Source organism: Mus musculus, chromosome 9 (assembly GCF_000001635.26).
Source record: "Mus musculus strain C57BL/6J chromosome 9, GRCm38.p6 C57BL/6J".
NCBI classification, from domain to species: Eukaryota; Metazoa; Chordata; class Mammalia; order Rodentia; family Muridae; genus Mus; species Mus musculus.
The window spans coordinates 119,332,178-119,351,584 of NC_000075.6; the positions used below are offsets into that span (position 1 = coordinate 119,332,178).

Below are 19,407 nucleotides of genomic sequence, written 5' to 3' on the forward strand. Positions count from 1 at the left end.
GCCAGGGCTATACAGAAAAACACTGTCTCAAAAAAAACAAAAAACAAAAACAAAAAAAAAAAAAAAGAGTTGCCTTGGTCATGGCGTCTGTTCACAGCAGTAAAACCCTAACTAAGACACTCAGAGATGTGATTTAAAAAAAAATCTGTGAAGAAAAAAAAAGCAACTTGAAAAAAAGAAAAAAGAAATCCCTTCTCTATTCAGCCATGCTGATAGCCTAGAATGAGCATAGAACCTCAGAATGCTGGTCAGATGATGGGGACAGCATACCATGACAGGGACTGCCCACAGCAGGCCAGGATGGAGACATCTCAGAAGTCCGTGACAACTCCTTGTAAAAAAGAATAGTGTCTGGGACCCTGAGAAGCAGGAGACACATTCCTCCAGGGGACCCACCATCTGAAATAAGGGTCTACCCGCAGTAGGCCAGGATGGAGACCTCTCAGTAGCCCATGGCAGCTCTTTGAAAAAACAAACAAGCAAACAAACAAACAAACAAAACAGTTGCTCCCAATTCTCTTAACCTTAGCCCTGGACAATGGCTGTATAGATTTAATTTGTGTGCGACTGCTTTTCTGTTGGCTCTGGTGTGCATAATTATTCTATTATATTTTACTTTCCTATTTCTTTCTCCTTCTGCTCTGGTGAATTCTGTGAAACTAGGTGTTCCCTGATGTAATGATTCTTAAACAATTAAAAATTGAGGCATGGAGCACAGCACAGCACAGCACAGTCCTAATGGCCCAGGTGCATTCTGTGCCCTCTCATCTTGGAAACAATGTAACACCTGCACAATGGTGGTTCCGGATTAACGTTTGACTTGCAAAGAAAGTTTGAAGAAATTATTAGAAAGTGAAATAGAGCCAACATTGGGACCCTGAGAAAGGAAAAAGCTATTGAAGTTATGAAATAAGTTTTGGACAACATTTAAGAGTGGTTCCTGGATAAGAAATTATAGAATACATAAAATTATATACTATATAATTATATAATATTGAGTCAAAACACTGGGACTCTTAGGAGAGTCATTGTGTGCAATGTGCAGAAGCAGAAGCTACTGGAACTACTGAGTTAAGGGTTAACTTGATTCTTTCTGGTCACTGCCTGGCAGCTTTGCCCACGTCATTTATCATTGGAGCCTCACAAGAAAATGCAAGTAGCTGACATCAGAGCTCTGAGCTCTGAAGTAAAATAAGTTAAAGTTTGCAATTATTATTATTTTGGCCAAAGGCCTGGGAGTAGGGAAGCTTGAAACTTTGGGGAACAGTTGCAATTCTTGATTCTTTGTGGAATGGGGTTATTCTTTTGAATTTGATTTGGCAATGATTACACAATGTCTTTTTTTATACCTGCTTTTTGGAGTAACAGTAAAAGACTGGGGCAAGTTAAAGGCGAGAGAGCAAGTGGAGAGAGAGCGAGGTGTGCATGAGGTGCGCATGAGGTGAGTAGAGAGAGAGTGAGTGGAGAGAGTGTGAGAGAGAGTGTGTGTGAGAGTGAAAGGGGAACACGCAGAGGTGTGTAGGAGTTGGGGGGGGGGCCGAGAAAAGAAAAGCACACAGGAGAAAAACAGAGTGTGCAAGAGAATGCAGAGTGTGTGTAGCTTCAAGCTGTGAGTGAGCAAGAGAGAGAGAGAGAGAAGAGAGAGAGAGAGAAGAGAGAGAGAAAGCAGCTTTAAGCCTTGAAAACTTGCCTGTCAGTTTGTACCCAAAAAGTAGTCTGTGTCTGTTTATTATGCGCCTTCCAGATATCCCTGCTTCCAGTTGAGAACTCCAGTCCTGTGTGGAGGCTGGACCCCGACACCTAAGGACTCTTGGGTCCTGGGATTCTGGGCTGGAAAGTTGGCTCAGTGATTAAGAGCACTTGTTGCTTTTGGAGAGGACCCACATTCAGTTTCCAGCGCCCACAACCTTTGGTGGCTAATGACCATTTATAACTCAAGTTCCAAGGGATTCAACGCCCTCTTCTGCCCTCTGTGACACCAGGCATGCATGTGGTACACATGCAAACATGCAGGCTAAGCACTCACATACACAAACTAAAAATCGTTTAAGAGATTAAAAAGCACAGGCATCCTGATAAATGATCTTCCCAGTGCCTCCTCCCGACAAAGAGAGGCCTCATATCTAACAGAGGGGGTGATGTTGATGCTACTGGCTCAGGGGTCAGTAGCGGGGGTTTCAAAGTAGGTCAGTCTAGTGGGAGCCATCTACACGTAACAACTGAGCGCTTGCAATGTGGCTGCTGCAAGCCTGGCTATGTGAGAACAAGGCCAGTTGGGTGTGATCCAAGGAAAGAGGAAGCCGTGGGGACCACGGCCAGCTCACCACCACTTCCGTTCTCATCCTCCTTCAAGCAGCTTCCTGAAAGCAGACACAGCAACCCAGCTTTTCCACCTACCCAATCCACCTTCCGGGCAGCCACTCCTCTGCTCCTCCCAACATAGTTCAGTCTAGCACTCCCTGCTGCCCACATGGAAGCCAGGGCCCCGCTGCAGCCTGCACGCTATGGCTGCGGTCATCTCCCCTGAGCCCCACAGGTCTCATCTGACTGTTCTAGTCTCCATCCTAGGCATGCCTCTCGATCAGATCTTTTCCTTTAGTATGTCTCCCAGCATAGGGTTTACCTTGTCTCCTTCACCACCTCTCAGAGCCCCATCTTCAGGACATGGAGGATGCGTGCCTTTGGTCCAGCCAGCATACCTGCTGCCCAAGGCTCCACTGCCTGGTTCCTGGGTGGTTCTGACTTTCTGCATTTGTATCTTGCTTCTTCTACTGCTGTCTAGTTTCCTTTAGATCAGAGCATGATTAGTTTCTATATTCTGCCTTGGCCTGGCCCCAGGGAACAAACAGATCCTCAAAAAAGCAAGTTTCTGAAATGCAGGGGTGGTTGGAAATACATGAACTTTCAGAGATGCAGAAACAAGAAGTGTTCCTTTAAAAATTAAAGTACTGCGTGTGGTGACACATACATCTTTAATTCCAACACTCAGGAGGCAGAGGTAGGCAGAGCTCTGTGAGTTTAAAGCCAATCTGCTCTACATAGAAAGTTCTGGGACAGCCAGACTTACATAGTAGAGACCTTACCTCAAAAACAAAACAAAACAAAACAATTTTTAAAACTTTTTTTTTTTTGGCAGAATTCCCTGTTTCCTAAACTGTAGGGCTCAAACAGTCCTCCTGCCTCAGTCTCACAGGTAGGTAGAACCACAGGCACACTACCTTACCTGGCTTAAAAACTCTCTTCCTTGAGATAATTACAGATCCCGAGGAAGTTGGAAAGGTGATCCGAGTTCTTACACTCCTCACACAATCTCCTTCAATCTGAAGACTACAAATGTAGCATCAGCATTGTGTGTATAGATAGCACTTGGTCATCCAATGGCTGGTGTGACTCCATAATCAAGGGACAGATGGTAGTCTGAGAATGCAGCTCAGAAGACATACTTTGCCTAACATGGATCCTGGGTTCAATCCCTGAGACTACATACCAGGGCCAGGACATAGTTTAAGCTAAAAAAGACTCAGGCTGCTGGGTAGGAGCAGGTTTCTGGAGCTGATGACGATACCTTTAGCTCCATCTGGTCCCCGCTGAAGCCCAAGCCCGTGAGGCCAAGACTCAGCCATCTGGAAGCCCAAGGCTCAGCCATCTAGAAGCCCTAGGGGGCACCACATTATAGAGCACTTTCTCTTATACTAGAAACTCATAGCCTACCTCTCTGCTTCCAAACACCTTAACACACATACCGTCAGTCACAAGTACACTTTCTCAAAATAGAATACTTTTTATTATAAATTCACACACAGAAGTACAAAGTACAAACACGAGCCCTTCTTTTCTTTATTGACATTCCCATGAAACCTCTAACACAGGTGGAGGAGGTTTACACTTGACCCAGGTTGCTTTAAAATGCTCAACATCAAGCAGTGAAATGCCCCATGAGACCGTGCACAGAGGCCTCATTCCTCCCCCAGACACTGAGGGGAGACTCACTTTCTTGGGGACTCAGGGCCCTGGGGTGTACCCTGAGAGGGACCATGACATTGCCTCTATGGTAGAGAACGTGAAAGGAATAAGAAGATGCAAACCTCGCTGCTGGGGAGAAAACAGCTGAGCCTGCAGCTGCTTTGTGGGGCGAAGCCAAACAGCTTCTCCTTTTTATCTTCAGCTTACTAAGGGCCCAAATGCTATCATGTTTGGGGCCTTCCTAGACTTTGCTTTCAACAGGTAGAGAAAAGAGAGGAGAAATCCACAGTGCCCCCAGATTTTCCTTCTTTTCTGGGGGTAGGGGATGGGGGAGGTAGGCTCTCATGTAGCCCAGGCTGACCTTAAACTAGGTGTGTTGCCAAGGATAAGCTTGAACTCCTGATTCTCCTGCCTCTACCTCCCAAATGCTGAAACTATAGGCCCGTGCCACTACCTGTAGCAAAGGCACCCCACTTTTGTCCAGGGAGATGGCCAGGCCCCCTTGATGATAGAACTCTTCCACTCAGCTATCCTTGGGAGCTGTCCCAAAGGAAACACACATATGCAGATGCCTGTGTGTGCGAGGAGGCATGTGTGTACTGAGGTGCGTGCACAGGCATGGGTGGCTGGGAGGAAAGGCAGTCCTAGTTGCTCAGGCCAGTCATCATTGAACACGGGTTGAGCCCAGGGGAGTCAAAGATGTAGACAGGACGGCATCAGAGAATCTGGCTCCGCATCAGTCTCATCTTCCCCTCTGCCCTGTGGGAGGAAGAAAGGGAGTTTAAGGTTGGCAGGTCAAAGCAGCTGTCCTGGCAAGCCTGTGGTGCTCCTTAACAGCCAGTGTGTGCTCCTTCAGCTCCCCTTCAGCCCACACTGGGTCTCCTAGGATAGCCAGAAGAGTGCCTCACTATTTCCCTGCCTGATCTCCATATCCTGTTTCTCAGGAGGAGACCCTGAGGCCAAAGATGTCTGAGATGTAGCTCAACTAGTCCTTCGCTTAGACTCATGCAGCCCTGATAAACACTGTCCTGGCTGGCAACCCGGCAAGTCATAATGTCACTTGCAGTCACTGGTTCCGTAAGGACTTGAGAGATGACATCTGGCTACTGTAGATGTCTAGGGATAGACGGACCACAAGCTCCCCACTACAGTGTCAAAGGAGGCAAGCGGAAGAACACAGACAGACTGACATACCTAGGGCTCCCAGGGTCATCTTCAGGGCAGGGACAAAGCCTTGGCAAGGCGGGTCCAGAACCAGGACTTGGTGCAAGGGTTGGTATAGTCGCATATAGTGATGAACCGCAGGATACTGGGAAAGTCCTTCTTCATCGCCTTGTATTTAATAGGAATCAGTCGCTTCTGTTGGACACCTGAAGGCCAAAGGGTGTGGTATTAGGACCACGTGGGGCCCTAGGGTGGGACAGGCTCAGTCCCTAAAGCACGGGCTAACACCAGCTCTCCACCAACCAGGTATCCATGATACATATCCACTACATAAGGAAGTACACAGGTCCGTCCTCAGAGATCTGTAGTGCTTTGGTTTTGCATTCCTGGACTATCATCCTAAGGCTATATCTCTACTCTCTCTTTGACCAAAGCAGGCCTAAGCTTACCTGGAGACAGGCTGAGTGCAAACTTGGTCTGGAAGTCACATTCCTTGCTCTGTAGATAATCGTCAGAAACAACCACCACCATGCGGCGACACCTGAGGGAGAGTGGCACTGCGGTGACTTCCTTCAGAGGATGGGGTCAGGAAGGACTACATTACCCAGGCGGGACAGAGCCCAGCTAGCAGGACAGTCCTTGCATCTGGACCTCTGGGTTTCATGCATTCACCCACCTACCCTCTTAGATGTTTAACCAACCTTTTCTCAATTAGCTCGCTGGCAATGGACCAGACACAGGTGCCCGGCAGGACGTCACGGTCGGACACACACAACTTAAGCCGATAGTCTGTCTGTTCTAGTTGCCGGATCATCTCCTGCACAAACTCGATATCGTTGGGGCAGTAGCAGATAAAGGCATCGAAAAGTTCCGGCGTTTGTCCTGAGGACAGGGGACAAGGGAATCAATCAGCCTCTGCAGAAGGCTGGAAGGAGCCCAACCTGGAGTCTTCCATCAAGGGAACCTGGGCCTGTATCCATATCAAAGCAATGTCATATACATGCCCTCTCTACCAGTGAACAGATAACTTCCTCCCAGATGAAATCCCGGTTAACTATGATGGAGGCATGCCATTAAAGTCTCAGAACCACTCTGGGAGAGGACTGCCATTATTCCCATTTCTTAGATGGGGAAACCAAGGCTCAGAATGAGCAGCTTGCCCAAGGTCCCAGGTCCATCCATCTGCTTCCGGTATCCATGCCCTCTGCAGGTCACATGTTTGAGGCTGTGGCCCACCTATTCTACCTAGGGGCACAGTACTGGGCCCTTACCTAGGGGGTCATCAAGGGTGGTGATGCCTCCCAGTTCCTTTGTTTGTGGGACACTGCTTTCCACTCTGGCCACCTGTAAAGGCTTCTCGGACTCCTGGTTCTGCTGCTTACCTAAGTATTTCTGGCAGTCCTCCTCTGTGGAGAAGAGAAGGGTGTAGAGGCTCCTCCTCCCACCCCATCCCCGACACCCCCGCCCCCCATGCCCCAGGTTGCTGCTGTACACACACTCAAAATCCTGAATTAGTTTAAAGAGCCTACTTGGGGCTGGCGAGATGGCTCAGCCGGTAAGAGCACTGACTGCTCTTCCGAAGGTCCTGAGTTCAAATCCCACAACCACCCATAATGAGATCTGACGCCCTTTTCTGGTGTGTCTGCAGGCAGCTACAGTGTACTTATGTATAATAATAAATAAATGTTAAAAAAAAAATTTAAAAAGGGCCTACTTGGGCCGAGCCTTCCCCAGCCACTGGTACCATGGATGGCTCTACAAACTAACACTTCCTTTTGGACTCTCCCAAAATGAGCATCTGAGAGGACTCCAAAGTCAGCCTGCTTCTCTGAGCCTTCCTCCTGCCTTCCCTTTCTAAGGCTCTAGAGAATGGAGCCAAACTGGGCATCTAGCAGGGCACAGAGCAATCGGAGCAGAGGATTGAATGTCAGAAGGGCTCAGGCACCCAGTTAGTGCTCAATGAGAATGGTGACCCCCATCTAGCAAGGTGTACCTCACTGTGGGCGGGGCGGGGGTGTTGTGCTGAGTGCCAGTGAGTGATGGAAGGGGTCCTCACTTGTCCGGTTGATCCTGACACAACTGAGATACCGCGAGAAAAGCAGATCTTGACTCTTGGTACAACTGAAGGTCTTTGCCTAGGCTCTTTCCATCTTTCCTCAGGGTTTTTGACCCCTCTCCCAATCCCTACGCTGACCTGCATACTGACAGAAAATTCGACTGTCACTCTCTTCCTCCCTAGCGCACCCCAGAAAAAAATGAACAAGATTAATATGCCAAGGCTAGCCTCGTTGATCCTTGGCACAAAGCCAGGAAGCACGTTTCCTCACCGATGCGCGACTTCAGCTCCTTCAGTATATCCTCACGGTCTAACAAGGCCAGCAGCTCTAGCAGCCTGCCGACAGACGCGCCAGAGCGCCCCTGCCAGGCATCCAACAAACTGCGAGTGGGGTCAGGGCGCGTTTCCAGCTCTCGGATCTCCAAGTACTCGAAGCCCATCTCCTCCGCCAGCAAGGTCCAGTCGGCCGCCACGGGCGTCCGAGGGTTCAAGAACAGCGATAGGCGGCGCCTCACTCCCACGTTAAGCGCGACCAAGGGTATGGAGAACATGAAGGAGTCCAGGGACCCGGATCCCACGCGGGGGTCTCCCGCAGACATGGCAGGCAACCCTGGGCCCCCGGTGCCGTCCAGTACGCTCGCCTGTGGAGTTTCCTACTTCCCTTAAGTCTCCTGCCAGCCCCTCCTTCTTTCGCTTTCCGAGAAGCTCCGCCCTTTGCTAGAATCTAGACTACGGGGCCAGAACTACCCAGCCTAAAAGTCAACCCACTTGTGCTTCTAACGTTTGCTCACCTCCCCTCGAAGGTGTGAGAATTTATATAAACCGCCTCTGGCATCTGCCTTGGCCCACCGATCAAGGTGGATGGACTAGGCGATCTGGTAGTGGTTATTATGCATGGTTAGCTCAATCAGCCTTGTTTAGGACTTGAAGGAGTTACAGCCCTTCTGTACAGTAATTTATATTCTGGTAGTAGGGAGGGAAGAGACAGACTGGCTTCGGAAGTAGTAACCCGAAGGCTCAGTCTACCTTTAGCTATCTGATGTCACTTGTGACTCTGCTTTTTAAAGGGGAAAGCCCACGACCTTGCCCATAAATTGGCATTTAGGGTATCTTGTCCTTTGTTTTCTGAGACAAACAGCACTACCTTCCCGGGGTCTGCAAAAAACACGCGGAACCTACCACCTTACTCTTTAACGTTGGGTCTAGACCCAAGGAAGATTTTTTCGTTAATTCACTTGGTTAATCTATTTAGGTGTCAATCTCCAATACTGGGTCTCCCTCCACCCTCCACCCCCATCCCCGGGTTTAGTAGAATTCCTAGGGGAATGTGGGCACTAATGGCACTATCCCAAACAAACGTAGATCAACAGGCTTAAGACGAGTGGGGCACGTTACAGTTAGAACCTGCCTGCCGTTCAGCACCTTAATCGGTTCTTCACACCAGCCCGGAACCCAAAATTACTTTGTTTTCTGAGAGAGCTTCTGTGACAGCCAACCCGGTTGGGGCTTAACTAGGTGCCTCAACATTTTCTAGGTCCTCAGTTCTCGGTTTTGGGACCCGGGGCTGAGCACAGCAAATTTTGATGGGAGACAAGGGTCTTCTCGGGCTAGCTCAGCAGAGAAGCCATGGGCCGGGCTCCGCCTTCTACGCGGCTGCGCGCTGAGCTCAAGGGGAGGGACTCCCTTGAGGCTGAGTTCATCCTAGGAAACCAGAAGTTTGGGAAACCTCCTTCCCCAATGTCTACAAAAGGTTGTGCAAACTTGGAAGTTTCCAGTCTGCCTTTCAAGGAGGATTAAGAGTGCGCATTACGATTGGCTTCCGTAGGATTGGCGGGCGGGGCTTTGAGTGGAGAGAAAGCGTCTTAGGACGGGCGTTGGGCGGGACTCTGGGGCAAGGGGTGAGTGGGCGGCCCTCAATCAGACTCCCCTTAATCTAATTGGTTGTACCTAGGAGTGGGCAGGCCCTCTAAAGACCCCATCCTACCTCTCGCAGTATCATTCTACCGGGGTTGTGATCCCCTTTCAGGCCTTGCGACGTAGAAGGCTGTCCTGCGCCTGCGCCCGCGCCTGCGCCTGCGCCTGCGCCTGCCATCATTCCTGTTCCTAAAGCTCTGCACCCAGAACCTAAACGAGTAGGTAGGACCCACCTCCGCGATGCATCGGCTGCAGGTAGTGCTGGGCCACCTGGCCGGCCGGCCCGAGTCGAGCTCCGCGCTGCAAGCTGCGCCCTGCTCCGCTAGGTTCCCGCAGGCCTCGGCCTCCGACGTGGTGGTGGTGCACGGACGGCGCACCCCCATCGGCCGCGCCAGCCGTGGAGGCTTCAAGGTGAGGCCCCTCGGGCGGGCGAGGGGAGCAGAAGGCGGCCAGCGCGGATGGAATTCTGCCGTCGGGGGTCCGGTGACCGCAGAGTCCCCGGGCGGGGATGCGGGAGCTGGGCTCACCGCTGCTGCGCCTCGCCCTGCAGAACACCACCCCCGACGAGCTTCTGTCGGCCGTGTTGACCGCGGTTCTCCAGGACGTGAGGCTAAAGCCTGAGCAGCTGGGAGACATCTCCGTGGGTGAGCTCCCCTGCGGGTCCTGCACCGGCCCTCCCCCGCCCTCCTCCCGAAGCTTCACTTTCTCTCCGAGAACCTGGGTTTCACTGAGCAAGACTACAGACTCCACCGATTTAAGTGGGATGGTTGAAGGACCCTTTTACAGGGTTCGCCTAAGATCATCGGAAAACACAAATATCTACATTACGATACTTAACAGTAGCGGAATTACAGTTCTGATGTAGCAATGAAAAATAACTTTATGGCTGGGGGTCACCACAGAAGCCTAGATGTTCCTGGAGACTGCAGGAGGTGAGAAAACGCAGTTCTCTACCTACATGGTGTCCTGGGTTACAGGTGCAGATGGATTCACCCCCACCCTGTCCTAACCCCTGCTTTACCTGAACTAGAACATAGAGTAGGACACGGTCTTGTCCCGAGGTGCCAGCCTGTTCCTCGTCCCTGCAGCAACGCAGGGCTTGGCGGAGGACACTTGGGGAGGTGAGCAGTTGCAGACTCCCTTTGCCCATGGCTCTGCACAGTGTCTCTTACTCTAGAGTCTCTCCTGTTACCAGGCAAGCCCTTGCCCCCAAGCCTGTGATTTAGAGGAGCATGCTCTGGCCCTCCATCACTGGACAGGTGGATGACAAGCTGTTGGGTAGCTGTCTCCCTATTTTCCACACACTGAACTTTTATAGTTTCACATGAGCCTGGGAAAACCCTAAAGTGATCCGGAAGAAAGATCTGGAATGTCTCTTCTCTGGGACTCCCAGCTGAACCCTAGTATGCAGGACACTACTTGGTACTGAATACGTTTTCTATCTACAGGCAATGTTCTTGAGCCAGGAGCCGGGGCTGTCATGGCACGCATCGCCCAATTTCTGAGGTAACTCTTTTCCCTCTGGTAGGGATTAACCAGTCTGTAGGTGACAGGTTATCAGATTGGATACTCGATACCAAGTCAGCCAGAATCCTTGGACCCAACATTGCTCCTGCTTTGAAGGGTGTGTTACCCGGCCCAGAGGCAGGGACTGGAGCAAAGGTGACCAGGTGTTTCCCAAAGCCAGCTTGTTTACCCTTTGGAGGCATGGACTCTGTCCTCACGTGGCAGATTAATAATCACGTGACCACTTGATCAGGGCCTTTTCTTCATTTCCTAGTTGAGCCACTTAAGAACCCCAGGCTCAGTCAGTTATCAGAAGCTTGAGGGGAGGGGTGGGGAAGCCAGGGTCCCTGGTCATCTTGGCCTTCCAGGTGAGGAAACAGTCGTCCAGTTACTTCCAGGTGTAGATTAAAACCCACCTCCCTTAGTTCTTCCTACCACGTGGGTGAGAAACAGTAGCAACAGTAGCCAGAGTCAGAACAGGGAAAAACCTTCCCTCTAGAGATGTGGGATGGGTCGGCTTAGCCTCCTAGTTCCTCTTGTAACTTTCCAGTTCATCTCTCACCCGCTTCTTCATTCTGACTTTCCCTTCTTCTGCTGTGCAGGCTGCCCCCTATACACTCACTCTGCCTATTCTGTCCCCATAGAGAGCTCTCTCCTACTCACCTAGCTCTGGCCAGTCCCTACATAGACAGCTTGGAAGACTGACTCTCAAGATGAGTGACCTTCTTGTTCACTGGGTTGCCAAGTGCCTCCCTGTAGATACAGACATTGCACCCAAGGGTCTGCAAACGTGAGCTCTGCAACCTTGAGATTCGAAGCTCGGGCAGGGGAAACTGTGGGCCACTGATGATCTTGCTCTCTTGACAAAGAAAAGTAGACATCTCCTTTGACCACGAAGAGACTGGCCACCAGCCCAAGAACGAGGTCTCATGGCAAGGCTTCCAATTGTTTCTTCAGTTGCAAGTGGCTATAGCGACAGGGTTTACCTAGTAGTTGCTGGTCTATGGTCAGATCCTGGCTGCCTGCGTTGGGTTGTCCTGACCTGTGTGTGGGTAGAAAGACAACCCAGGTCTACAAATGAGAACTTTGATGGCCAAAGGTAACAGCCAGCCTAGTTCCTGGCTGTTGCTGTTGGTCATGTTTGTCACAGTGAGGGCAGAGGATGTGTCTGACGGGAAAGGGCTGGGACTCTGTGAGTTCCTCAGGGGTTTCTAGAAGTTGTATATATCTACCATAGTGGAGGCAAGGCCAGCTGTTACCCTCTGGTCTGTGCATTGCTATGGGCCATTATTGGGACCCTGAAGACTCATGGGACCTACTTTCCATAAGACTGGGTCACGTCCAGGGCTGGCCACACATCCAGGGCTGACTGCCATCTCCCCTCTGTTTCAGCGGCATCCCAGAGACTGTACCTTTGTCTACGGTCAACAGACAGTGTTCATCGGGACTGCAGGCAGTGGCCAACATTGCTGGTAAGTGGTGACTGCTGGGTGTGCCCATGAGTGTACCCTGACCTTGGTCCTTGACCCTCGGGACCATCGGCAGAGAGAAAAGAGGAACACCCATGGCCACATCCCAAGTCTTTTTGGGTGTTCCTGGGTCTCCTGTGAGGGAGGGGACAGGCCATGCCGCTCCGGGGCAGGCCCGCTGCGGTCAGGGGTGGTTATGAAGTGCTTTTATTGCAGGTGGCATCAGAAATGGGTCTTATGACATTGGCATGGCCTGTGGGTAAGATCGCCTTCCTGCCGGACCCTATTAACCAATGCAGCAATCAAACTAATTTTTCTCTCCTCAGTTCTGAGGGGCTGTGATTCCATGATTCTCCCTACCAACTAAGACAGCTGAATAGGCTGGGCTTCCAGAAATGTGTCTAGGAGTGGCCCGAGCACTGGGAAGGAAGGGGAGTTTGTCTCTAAGGTACCCTGGGGAACTGCTAAGGTGGGACATATAGGCATGCATGTTGAGAAAGCACTGCCCTTGAGAGTGCCCCCAGGGTGCTCGTGTGTCCTCTCTGCCTGTACAGAAAGGAATGTCAGTTTTGGTTCTCTAAACTCAGAGACATACAGAGTAAAGCCCAGCGGCTCATGCCTGTCCATCCCAGCCCATTCCAGCTAGTGAGACAAGAGGGCTTTTAGGTTGGAAGCCATCGTAAAGCCAGGGACAGCTTTATTCATTTTTTATTTTTTATTTATTCATTTTATGTATATGAGTACACGGTCACTCTCCTCAGACACACCAGAAGAGGGCATCAGATCCCATTACAGATGGTTGTGAGCCATCATGTGGTTGCTGAGAGTTGAACTCATGACCTCTGGAAGGGCAGCCAGTGCTCTTAACCACTGAGCCATCTCTCCAGCCCCAGCCCCAGGGACAGCTTTTATTATACAGCTTTTACTCCTCAGCCATTCTCCTGCCACCAGTCTGGCACTCGGGTACATCTGCGTTCTGAGGGAGAGGCTGCTGGGTATCTGTTCCCTGACACCACCTAGATTGCAGTCCAGGGTGCTAGGATCTAGACTTGGGGTTGTCCGAAGCTGGAAAGACAGTTAAGGGAGGCCTTGGCAGGCTTCGGAGCTAGCGGTTGGTTCTGCAGAATAGTTTTTGATAGGAAGCATTGCTGGCCTATGGCCAGGTCCTGGCTGCCTGCACCAGGTTGTCCTGACCTATGTATGGGTAGGAAGACAACCCAAGTCCACAAATGAGGACTGTGATGGCCATAGGTCACAGCCAGCCTGGCCATTGCTGTTCATTGTGTTTGTCACAGTGAGGCCAGCGGATGTGGCTGACGGAAAAGAGCTAGGGCTCTGTGAGTTCCTTGGGGGATTCTCGACGAAGTTAGCTTGACTACCCTGGTATTGGAAACAAAGCAGGTGTATCTATAGGATGCCCACATCACGACCTGACCATCCCCTAGCTGAGGGCTATCTCTGGGGCCAGACTGCCTAGTTGTGGTCCAGGTTGGACAGCTGAGGACATTCCCCTACCGCTCAGACCTCACTCTCCTCAGCTTTATAAAGGGACACTTACTTCAGCTCTGTGAAGTTTACGAGAGGATCAGATGGCACCATGGGGTCTGTGTTGTGTGGTGACACCATTTGAGGGGCTCTTATGCTGTAAAAGAGTTCAAGCTAGTGTTAGAGGTAGAAAAAACTTAGTGCTAGAGGTAGAGAAAGCTCTCGGTTAAGGTCATCTGCTCTTGTCTGTAAGCTTTACCCCCAACCCACACACCCTTTCCGAGCCCTGGACGCCGACTGCCTGGACTTCCTCCTTGCCTGTTCCAGACAGGTCTCTCTTTGATTGACATTAACTCTGTGCTTGTTTTAAGGGAATTTCTCCTTTCTCCCTTTGACTTTGATATTGCTGAGAGCTTGGCCGAGCTCTGGGCGTTTGTCCCGGGCTGAGGGGTGGGTACCAGAAGACTGTTCCTGGGGACTGCCAGAGTCCTGCAGCAGCACTGGGAGTATGTCTGGTAAAGTGCTGGGTCCTAAGCTTGAGGGAGAGCAGGCTCAGCTGCCTTGTAACCTCCACCTGCCCCATCCCATGGGCCTTCTGCCCTCAGGCTTCCTAGAGAGCTTACCCCACTCCCCAAGGGCTCCCTTGATCTTTATTCCCTAGCACTTGCCACATAGCTGGCTGTCCCTAGGGCTTCCTACTAGAGCCTAAAGCTCACTCCTCTTCCTCCTCCTTAGGGTGGAGTCCATGTCCCTGTCTGGGATGGGGAACCCTGGGAATATCTCTTCCCGCCTGCTGGAGAGTGAGAAAGCCAGAGACTGCCTGACTCCTATGGGGTGAGTGTTCACAGGCGGCTGTGCGTGGTCACTGTTCTGCCTGTCCTTGACCAGACGCCAGGATATTTTCTTCTCTGGCTGGCAGTACTTCGCTTCGTCTTCTTCCCCTGGCTGTCATGCGCTTGATAGGTATGAGATTGATGTTGTCCTTGACTTCGCTTTCCTGAGGACCCCCCCTCCCACCAAACACACATACATTCACACACACACTCACTCACACACATACTCACACACACACACACACACACACTCTTTCTCTCTCTCTCTCACACACACACACACACACTCACACACACACACACTCTCTCTCACACACACACACTCACACACACACTCACACACACTCACACACACACATACACACTCACACACACACATACACACTCACACACACACACTCACACACTCACTCACACACACACACTCACACACATACTCACACACATACTCACACACACACTCACTCACACACACACTCACACACACACACACACACACACTCTCACACACACACACACTCACACTCCTCTCTGACTCCACACATTTCCAATGTAGCTCATTCTTCATCACTGTGTCTGAGGTGCTATGTCTCAGGGTAGGCAGTGGGAACAGTCCCCAGAGCCTTGGGAGGCCCCAACAGTTGAGGACACAGGGAGCTTGGTTTCTTGGACTTGTAGGGGAGGGCTCAGGCCCGTGAGATACCTTGTGGGAAGTCTCTCCAGTTATATAGTTCTGCAACCATGTCTGTGTGCGCTCCTCAATGCGCGTCCAAGGGCAAGGGATTCTGGGAGGCTCACCGTAGGAGAACCTTAGCCTGACCTGTCTTTCTCCACATCCTGTGTGTTTCCAAGAGTAGCCTGGAAGCCACAGGAGAAACTGGGACCAGATCGTGTCCCTAGCATCTTCCTGCCCTTCTCTTATGGGCAGAGACGACTCACTAGGGGACAATTCCTTCTGTAGGAAGTTCAGGCCGCTCTTCCCCCTTTGAGGTCTGTGGACATGGGCTCTCAGTATTTATGATGACCCAGGAGTGCCTGGGGCATGGCTGGAAGCTCTCTCTCTGACATGGACACCCAGAGGTGCAAGCACAGTCCTTCAGTGTGGCCCTGGCGCCCTCAGGCCCGCAGACCCACGGCCTCTGCTTTCCTGTGTGTGCACTAGGATGACCTCGGAGAATGTGGCTGAGCGGTTTGGCATTTCACGGCAGAAGCAGGATGACTTTGCGCTGGCCTCCCAGCAGAAGTGAGTGTGGCAGGACAGGATGGGCTGGGGGGATGCGGGATTTGGGGGGGAGCTGGAGAGTGGACCTGGTAGAGTTTTGCCAAGGGACAGATTTCATAGCTCTATTTGGAAGGTAACAGTGGCCAGCATCATGATGGGTTGGGCAAATGCACTGGCTTCCCAAATCATGGACGAGGTTGAGTCTGGGGAGGTGACCTCAGACAAAGCTGAGCTGCCATCAGAGAAGTACAAAGCCTGAGATCTCTGGGCAGGCTAGAAGTGCGTGGTCTGGTTCAGGAGGGAGGGCTCTTAGCAAAGATGCGAGAAGCAGCTAGGAGCTGTTGTCTAGCAATTTGCAGAACTTAGATGTAACGTCAGAAATGAGACTGTTCCCTAAGAGGTGAAAGGAGAGGACTGCTTCCGCAAAGCTGACCTCTGACCTCTATATAGATGCTATGGGGGGTGGGGATGTATGCACACACACACACAAATTACATTTAATTTTAAAAGGGTTGTAAAGAGGGCCAACATCTTCAAACTTCCTCCTCCCCTTTGAGGTGATCTAGCGAGCACCATGGGGCAGATGAAGGAGAGGCTATGATTGTCCTCAGGCATCCTGTACCTACCAAAAGGTAGGGTCCCGAGGAACTCCTTTCCATCCGAGCTCCTCAGGGGCCAGGTATTTTTCCAGACTCCAAATCCTGAAGTGCATGATCTGAGCTGGCCAAGGCTAGGGACAGGCAAGAATGGATCCCAAACATGCCTATGTCTTATGCCCATGGTGCTGGCAGGGCAGCAAGCGCCCAGAGCAGAGGATGCTTCCGTGCTGAGATTGTGCCTGTGACAACCACTGTCCTGGATGACAAGGGTGACAAGAAAACCATCACCGTGTCTCAGGATGAGGGTGTCCGTCCCAGCACCACCATGCAGGGCCTGGCCAAGCTGAAGCCTGCCTTCAAGGATGGAGGCTCTACCACGGCTGGTGAGCGCAGGCCAGGAGTAAGGAGGATCGTGGTGGCCTGTTCCACTCTGAGACCTGGAGCTGACCAGGCCCCCTGGGAAGGTGATGGTGGGGGGCTGGCTCTCCTTGGCTTGGCCTGATGCCTCTTTGTCCCACCCTTCCTCCCTTAGGAAACTCCAGTCAGGTGAGTGATGGAGCAGCTGCCGTCCTGCTGGCTCGGAGGTCCAAGGCTGAAGAACTGGGCCTCCCCATCCTTGGGGTCCTGAGGTCCTATGCAGTGGTCGGGGTCCCTCCTGACGTCATGGGCATCGGACCTGCCTATGCCATCCCTGCAGCCTTGCAGAAAGCAGGTGAGGTGGCTCCTTCTCATCCTGTGCTTGGATCCTGCAAGACCTGTATCTGGGGCTGGGAGAGCTGGGTTTGAGCTTGTGGGTGCTGTGGATGGAGGTGAGTCAGGCTAGCACCTCACATCCAAGACCTCCCTAGCCTACTACCAGAACCCACTCACCTGACAGACACAATAGAGCTGAACTTGGGGCTGAGCCTGAGGGGATTTAGAGTCCTGCCCAGAACTGTCAGCTCTGATCCAAATCTTGTCTACAGGGCTGACTGTGAATGACATAGACATCTTTGAGATCAATGAGGCCTTTGCAAGTCAGGTGAGCCTGGGTGTTATGGTGGGATTGATCGGAGCAGCTCAGAGCAGATGGCGGCTTCAGCTGCTGCTCTGGTTCCTTCCAGGCCGTCTACTGTGTGGAGAAGCTAGGAATTCCTGCAGAGAAGGTGAACCCGCTGGGGGGTGCAATAGCCCTGGGCCACCCCCTGGGCTGCACGGGAGCAAGGCAGGTTGTCACGCTACTCAATGAACTGAAGCGTCGTGGCAGACGGTAAGGCTGCTCCTTGTGGGGTGTTGTGGGGGTTATTCGAGCTGGGGTGTCTGATAGCTGGGGCTTGGGGAGGCGAGCACCCACACACAGGTGTTCTGAACTGGGAGTGGAGGGGTGAGACCTGTCTTCCAGAAGCCTTGCTTCAAAAACAGCATAACCAGGTACCTGTCACCTGGGTGTGTGTCTGTCTGGGACTCAGTTCCCACAGTCCTGCTCTGCAGGTTCTTACTCTGTCCATGAGCCCTTGTTGCTGCAGCTCTGCCTGGCGGGAGCATGGGCTGGGATTTGGCTGCGCGAGCCAACACTGGTTCCTTTCCCAGGGCTTACGGCGTGGTGTCCATGTGCATCGGGACTGGGATGGGAGCTGCTGCGGTCTTTGAATACCCTGGGAACTGAGGCCTGGCTGCAGGCGGCACAACCCAGAGAGTGCCACAGTGGTGTCCAGAGAGGGACGCTACAGAAGCCGTCTGCGTGGGACACTCAGCAGTGGAGGGGTGTGTCACAGCACTTTACTTTAGAAAACATAATTGATGTTGGAACAGAGGGTGGGACTGCCCCGTCAGGTACCCTGAACAGTGCTGAAGTGAGCATGGGACACCCTGGTTGCAAAGCCATTTGTACCTTTGAGGGAGGGATGCAGTAAATGTGTACTGTCTCAGTTTGGTGCTTGTCATTTCCTTCAGGGGTCAGCTTTCGCCTCCTGGATTCTGTGCATGAATGATTAAGAACCAGGGTCTCTCCGGTGAGATCTGGAGACCTGTCATGCGGGACCTCAGTGGACACCGTTGACCTAGAGGAGGTTCCCCTATCCCAGGAGTCATTCAGCCCATAGCCACTGCCCCTGCTCTCCAACCCTGGGCCATGTGGAACTCTTCAGCAGAGGCTGCGGCTGGGGACTAGATATCCCCAGGCACCATGTATAGGAGGCATCCTATCCTAAGAGCCTCTTGCCCACAGCTGCAGCCCAGCATACCTTCCAGCACCTGGACTCGGTCTAGCCCACTGCTCCTGGGATAGGTCCCGGGGTTAGCTTCCCATGGTCACCCTCCCCTCCTCCCTTCTATGGAGCTGTCATGTGATCTTTTCCAAAGGAGGGACAAACAAAATGACTCTTCTGCAGATAGAGAGCCAGCAACAGGTCAAAGGTGGTTCCACTCAGGTCCCGCTTAATGAACCAGAGTTTGTCTGTGTTTCCTTACCTGCATAGGTTATGTTTGGTCACACATCCCCCCCCCCCCCCAGTCCCCCAGAGATGGGTAAAGGCTTTCATGTCTTCAACCTCATGAGCCCTCTCTGCCCTCCATGGTGAGTTGTTAATGGACCCTTCTCATATGGCTGCTGTCTTGAACTACAGCCGTTGAATGTTCAGGAAGCCAACAACTGGAGAATGGGGTTCCCCTGCTAGCTCGGCTCTGGGCTCCATGGGGCAGTTTCTCTGACCGCTGGCACCCCAGGAAGGTTATGTTCCAACCCTTGGCCTCAGCTGCTGCCCAGGCTCCAGTCTCTAGAGTCCTACCAGCTTGCTCCGCCTCAGCTTCCGGTCTCTGGTGTTTCCCTGGGTCTGTTCTTCAACACCTGTCACCCAAGGCTATGGCTCTGTACTGGCCTGTGACCTTCCTGACAGTGAAGCTTATGAGGCTCTATAACCCCTCCCCCCAAAGTGTCCCTCACAGCTGTTTTGGGTACACACTGTCTGTCCCCACCCATCAGGCCGACCCCTGGATCTATCTATCCAAGTAGTTTCTCTTTAGAATCCTAGACACAGGCTTCCTCTTCCGTCTTAAGAGTGCATGGTTGACTTCCCACGCTCTAGCCTCTACCCTCAGGGCAAGCAGGCCTGGGAGCAGAGCCCAGCCAGGTGCTGGCCTCCTTCCTGGCGGGGAGGGAAGCCTCCAGTTTGCCTGAGCTTGGCACACTCCAGGAGCTGACCCCTGAGGTAACACCATC

The 19,407-nt window shown here is 52.1% G+C and overlaps 2 protein-coding genes across 6 annotated transcripts; one reads left to right on the forward strand and one right to left on the reverse strand.

The window, feature by feature from the left end:
• Positions 1 to 3,756: 3,756 nt before the first annotated feature.
• Positions 3,757 to 7,841, reverse strand: Myd88 (myeloid differentiation primary response gene 88). The gene is made up of 6 exons (NM_010851.3): positions 7,455 to 7,841; positions 6,399 to 6,533; positions 5,829 to 6,009; positions 5,577 to 5,668; positions 5,158 to 5,333; positions 3,757 to 4,722 (listed from the first exon to the last, which is right to left on the reverse strand). Exons 1-5 carry the CDS (start codon positions 7,780 to 7,782, stop codon positions 5,179 to 5,181), a joined length of 891 nt encoding a protein of 296 aa, NP_034981.1. The 5' UTR covers positions 7,783 to 7,841; the 3' UTR covers positions 3,757 to 4,722; positions 5,158 to 5,178.
• A 1,009-nt stretch (positions 7,842 to 8,850) lies between these two features.
• Positions 8,851 to 18,119, forward strand: Acaa1a (acetyl-Coenzyme A acyltransferase 1A). 5 transcript variants are annotated; one of them, XM_006511923.2, is made up of 13 exons: positions 8,851 to 8,982; positions 9,210 to 9,508; positions 9,648 to 9,741; positions 10,546 to 10,603; positions 11,996 to 12,075; positions 12,289 to 12,331; positions 14,293 to 14,391; positions 15,553 to 15,633; positions 16,404 to 16,594; positions 16,744 to 16,923; positions 17,177 to 17,232; positions 17,315 to 17,460; positions 17,781 to 18,119. In XM_006511923.2, exons 2-13 carry the CDS (start codon positions 9,338 to 9,340, stop codon positions 17,854 to 17,856), a joined length of 1,275 nt encoding a protein of 424 aa, XP_006511986.1. In that variant the 5' UTR covers positions 8,851 to 8,982; positions 9,210 to 9,337; the 3' UTR covers positions 17,857 to 18,119. The 5 variants fall into 5 exon arrangements, with proteins under 5 accessions (XP_006511986.1, XP_030099879.1, XP_030099878.1 ...); XM_030244019.1 differs by having other exon boundaries at positions 8,870 to 8,933; XM_030244018.1 differs by having other exon boundaries at positions 8,956 to 9,081.
• Positions 18,120 to 19,407: the final 1,288 nt, after the last annotated feature.

Coding starts and splice junctions, on each gene's coding strand:
- Myd88 (NM_010851.3), bottom strand. CDS start 7,782: ATGTCTGCGGGAGACCCCCGCGTGGGATCCGGGTCCCTGGACTCCTTC. Junction 6,534..7,454: donor GGAGCTGAAGTCGCGCATCG/GTGAGGAAACGT, acceptor TCTTCTCCACAG/AGGAGGACTGCCAGAAATAC. Junction 6,010..6,398: donor CACCCTTGATGACCCCCTAG/GTAAGGGCCCAG, acceptor CCCTGTCCTCAG/GACAAACGCCGGAACTTTTC.
- Acaa1a (XM_006511923.2), top strand. CDS start 9,338: ATGCATCGGCTGCAGGTAGTGCTGGGCCACCTGGCCGGCCGGCCCGAG. Junction 9,509..9,647: donor CCAGCCGTGGAGGCTTCAAG/GTGAGGCCCCTC, acceptor CTCGCCCTGCAG/AACACCACCCCCGACGAGCT. Junction 15,634..16,403: donor GCGCTGGCCTCCCAGCAGAA/GTGAGTGTGGCA, acceptor TGGTGCTGGCAG/GGCAGCAAGCGCCCAGAGCA.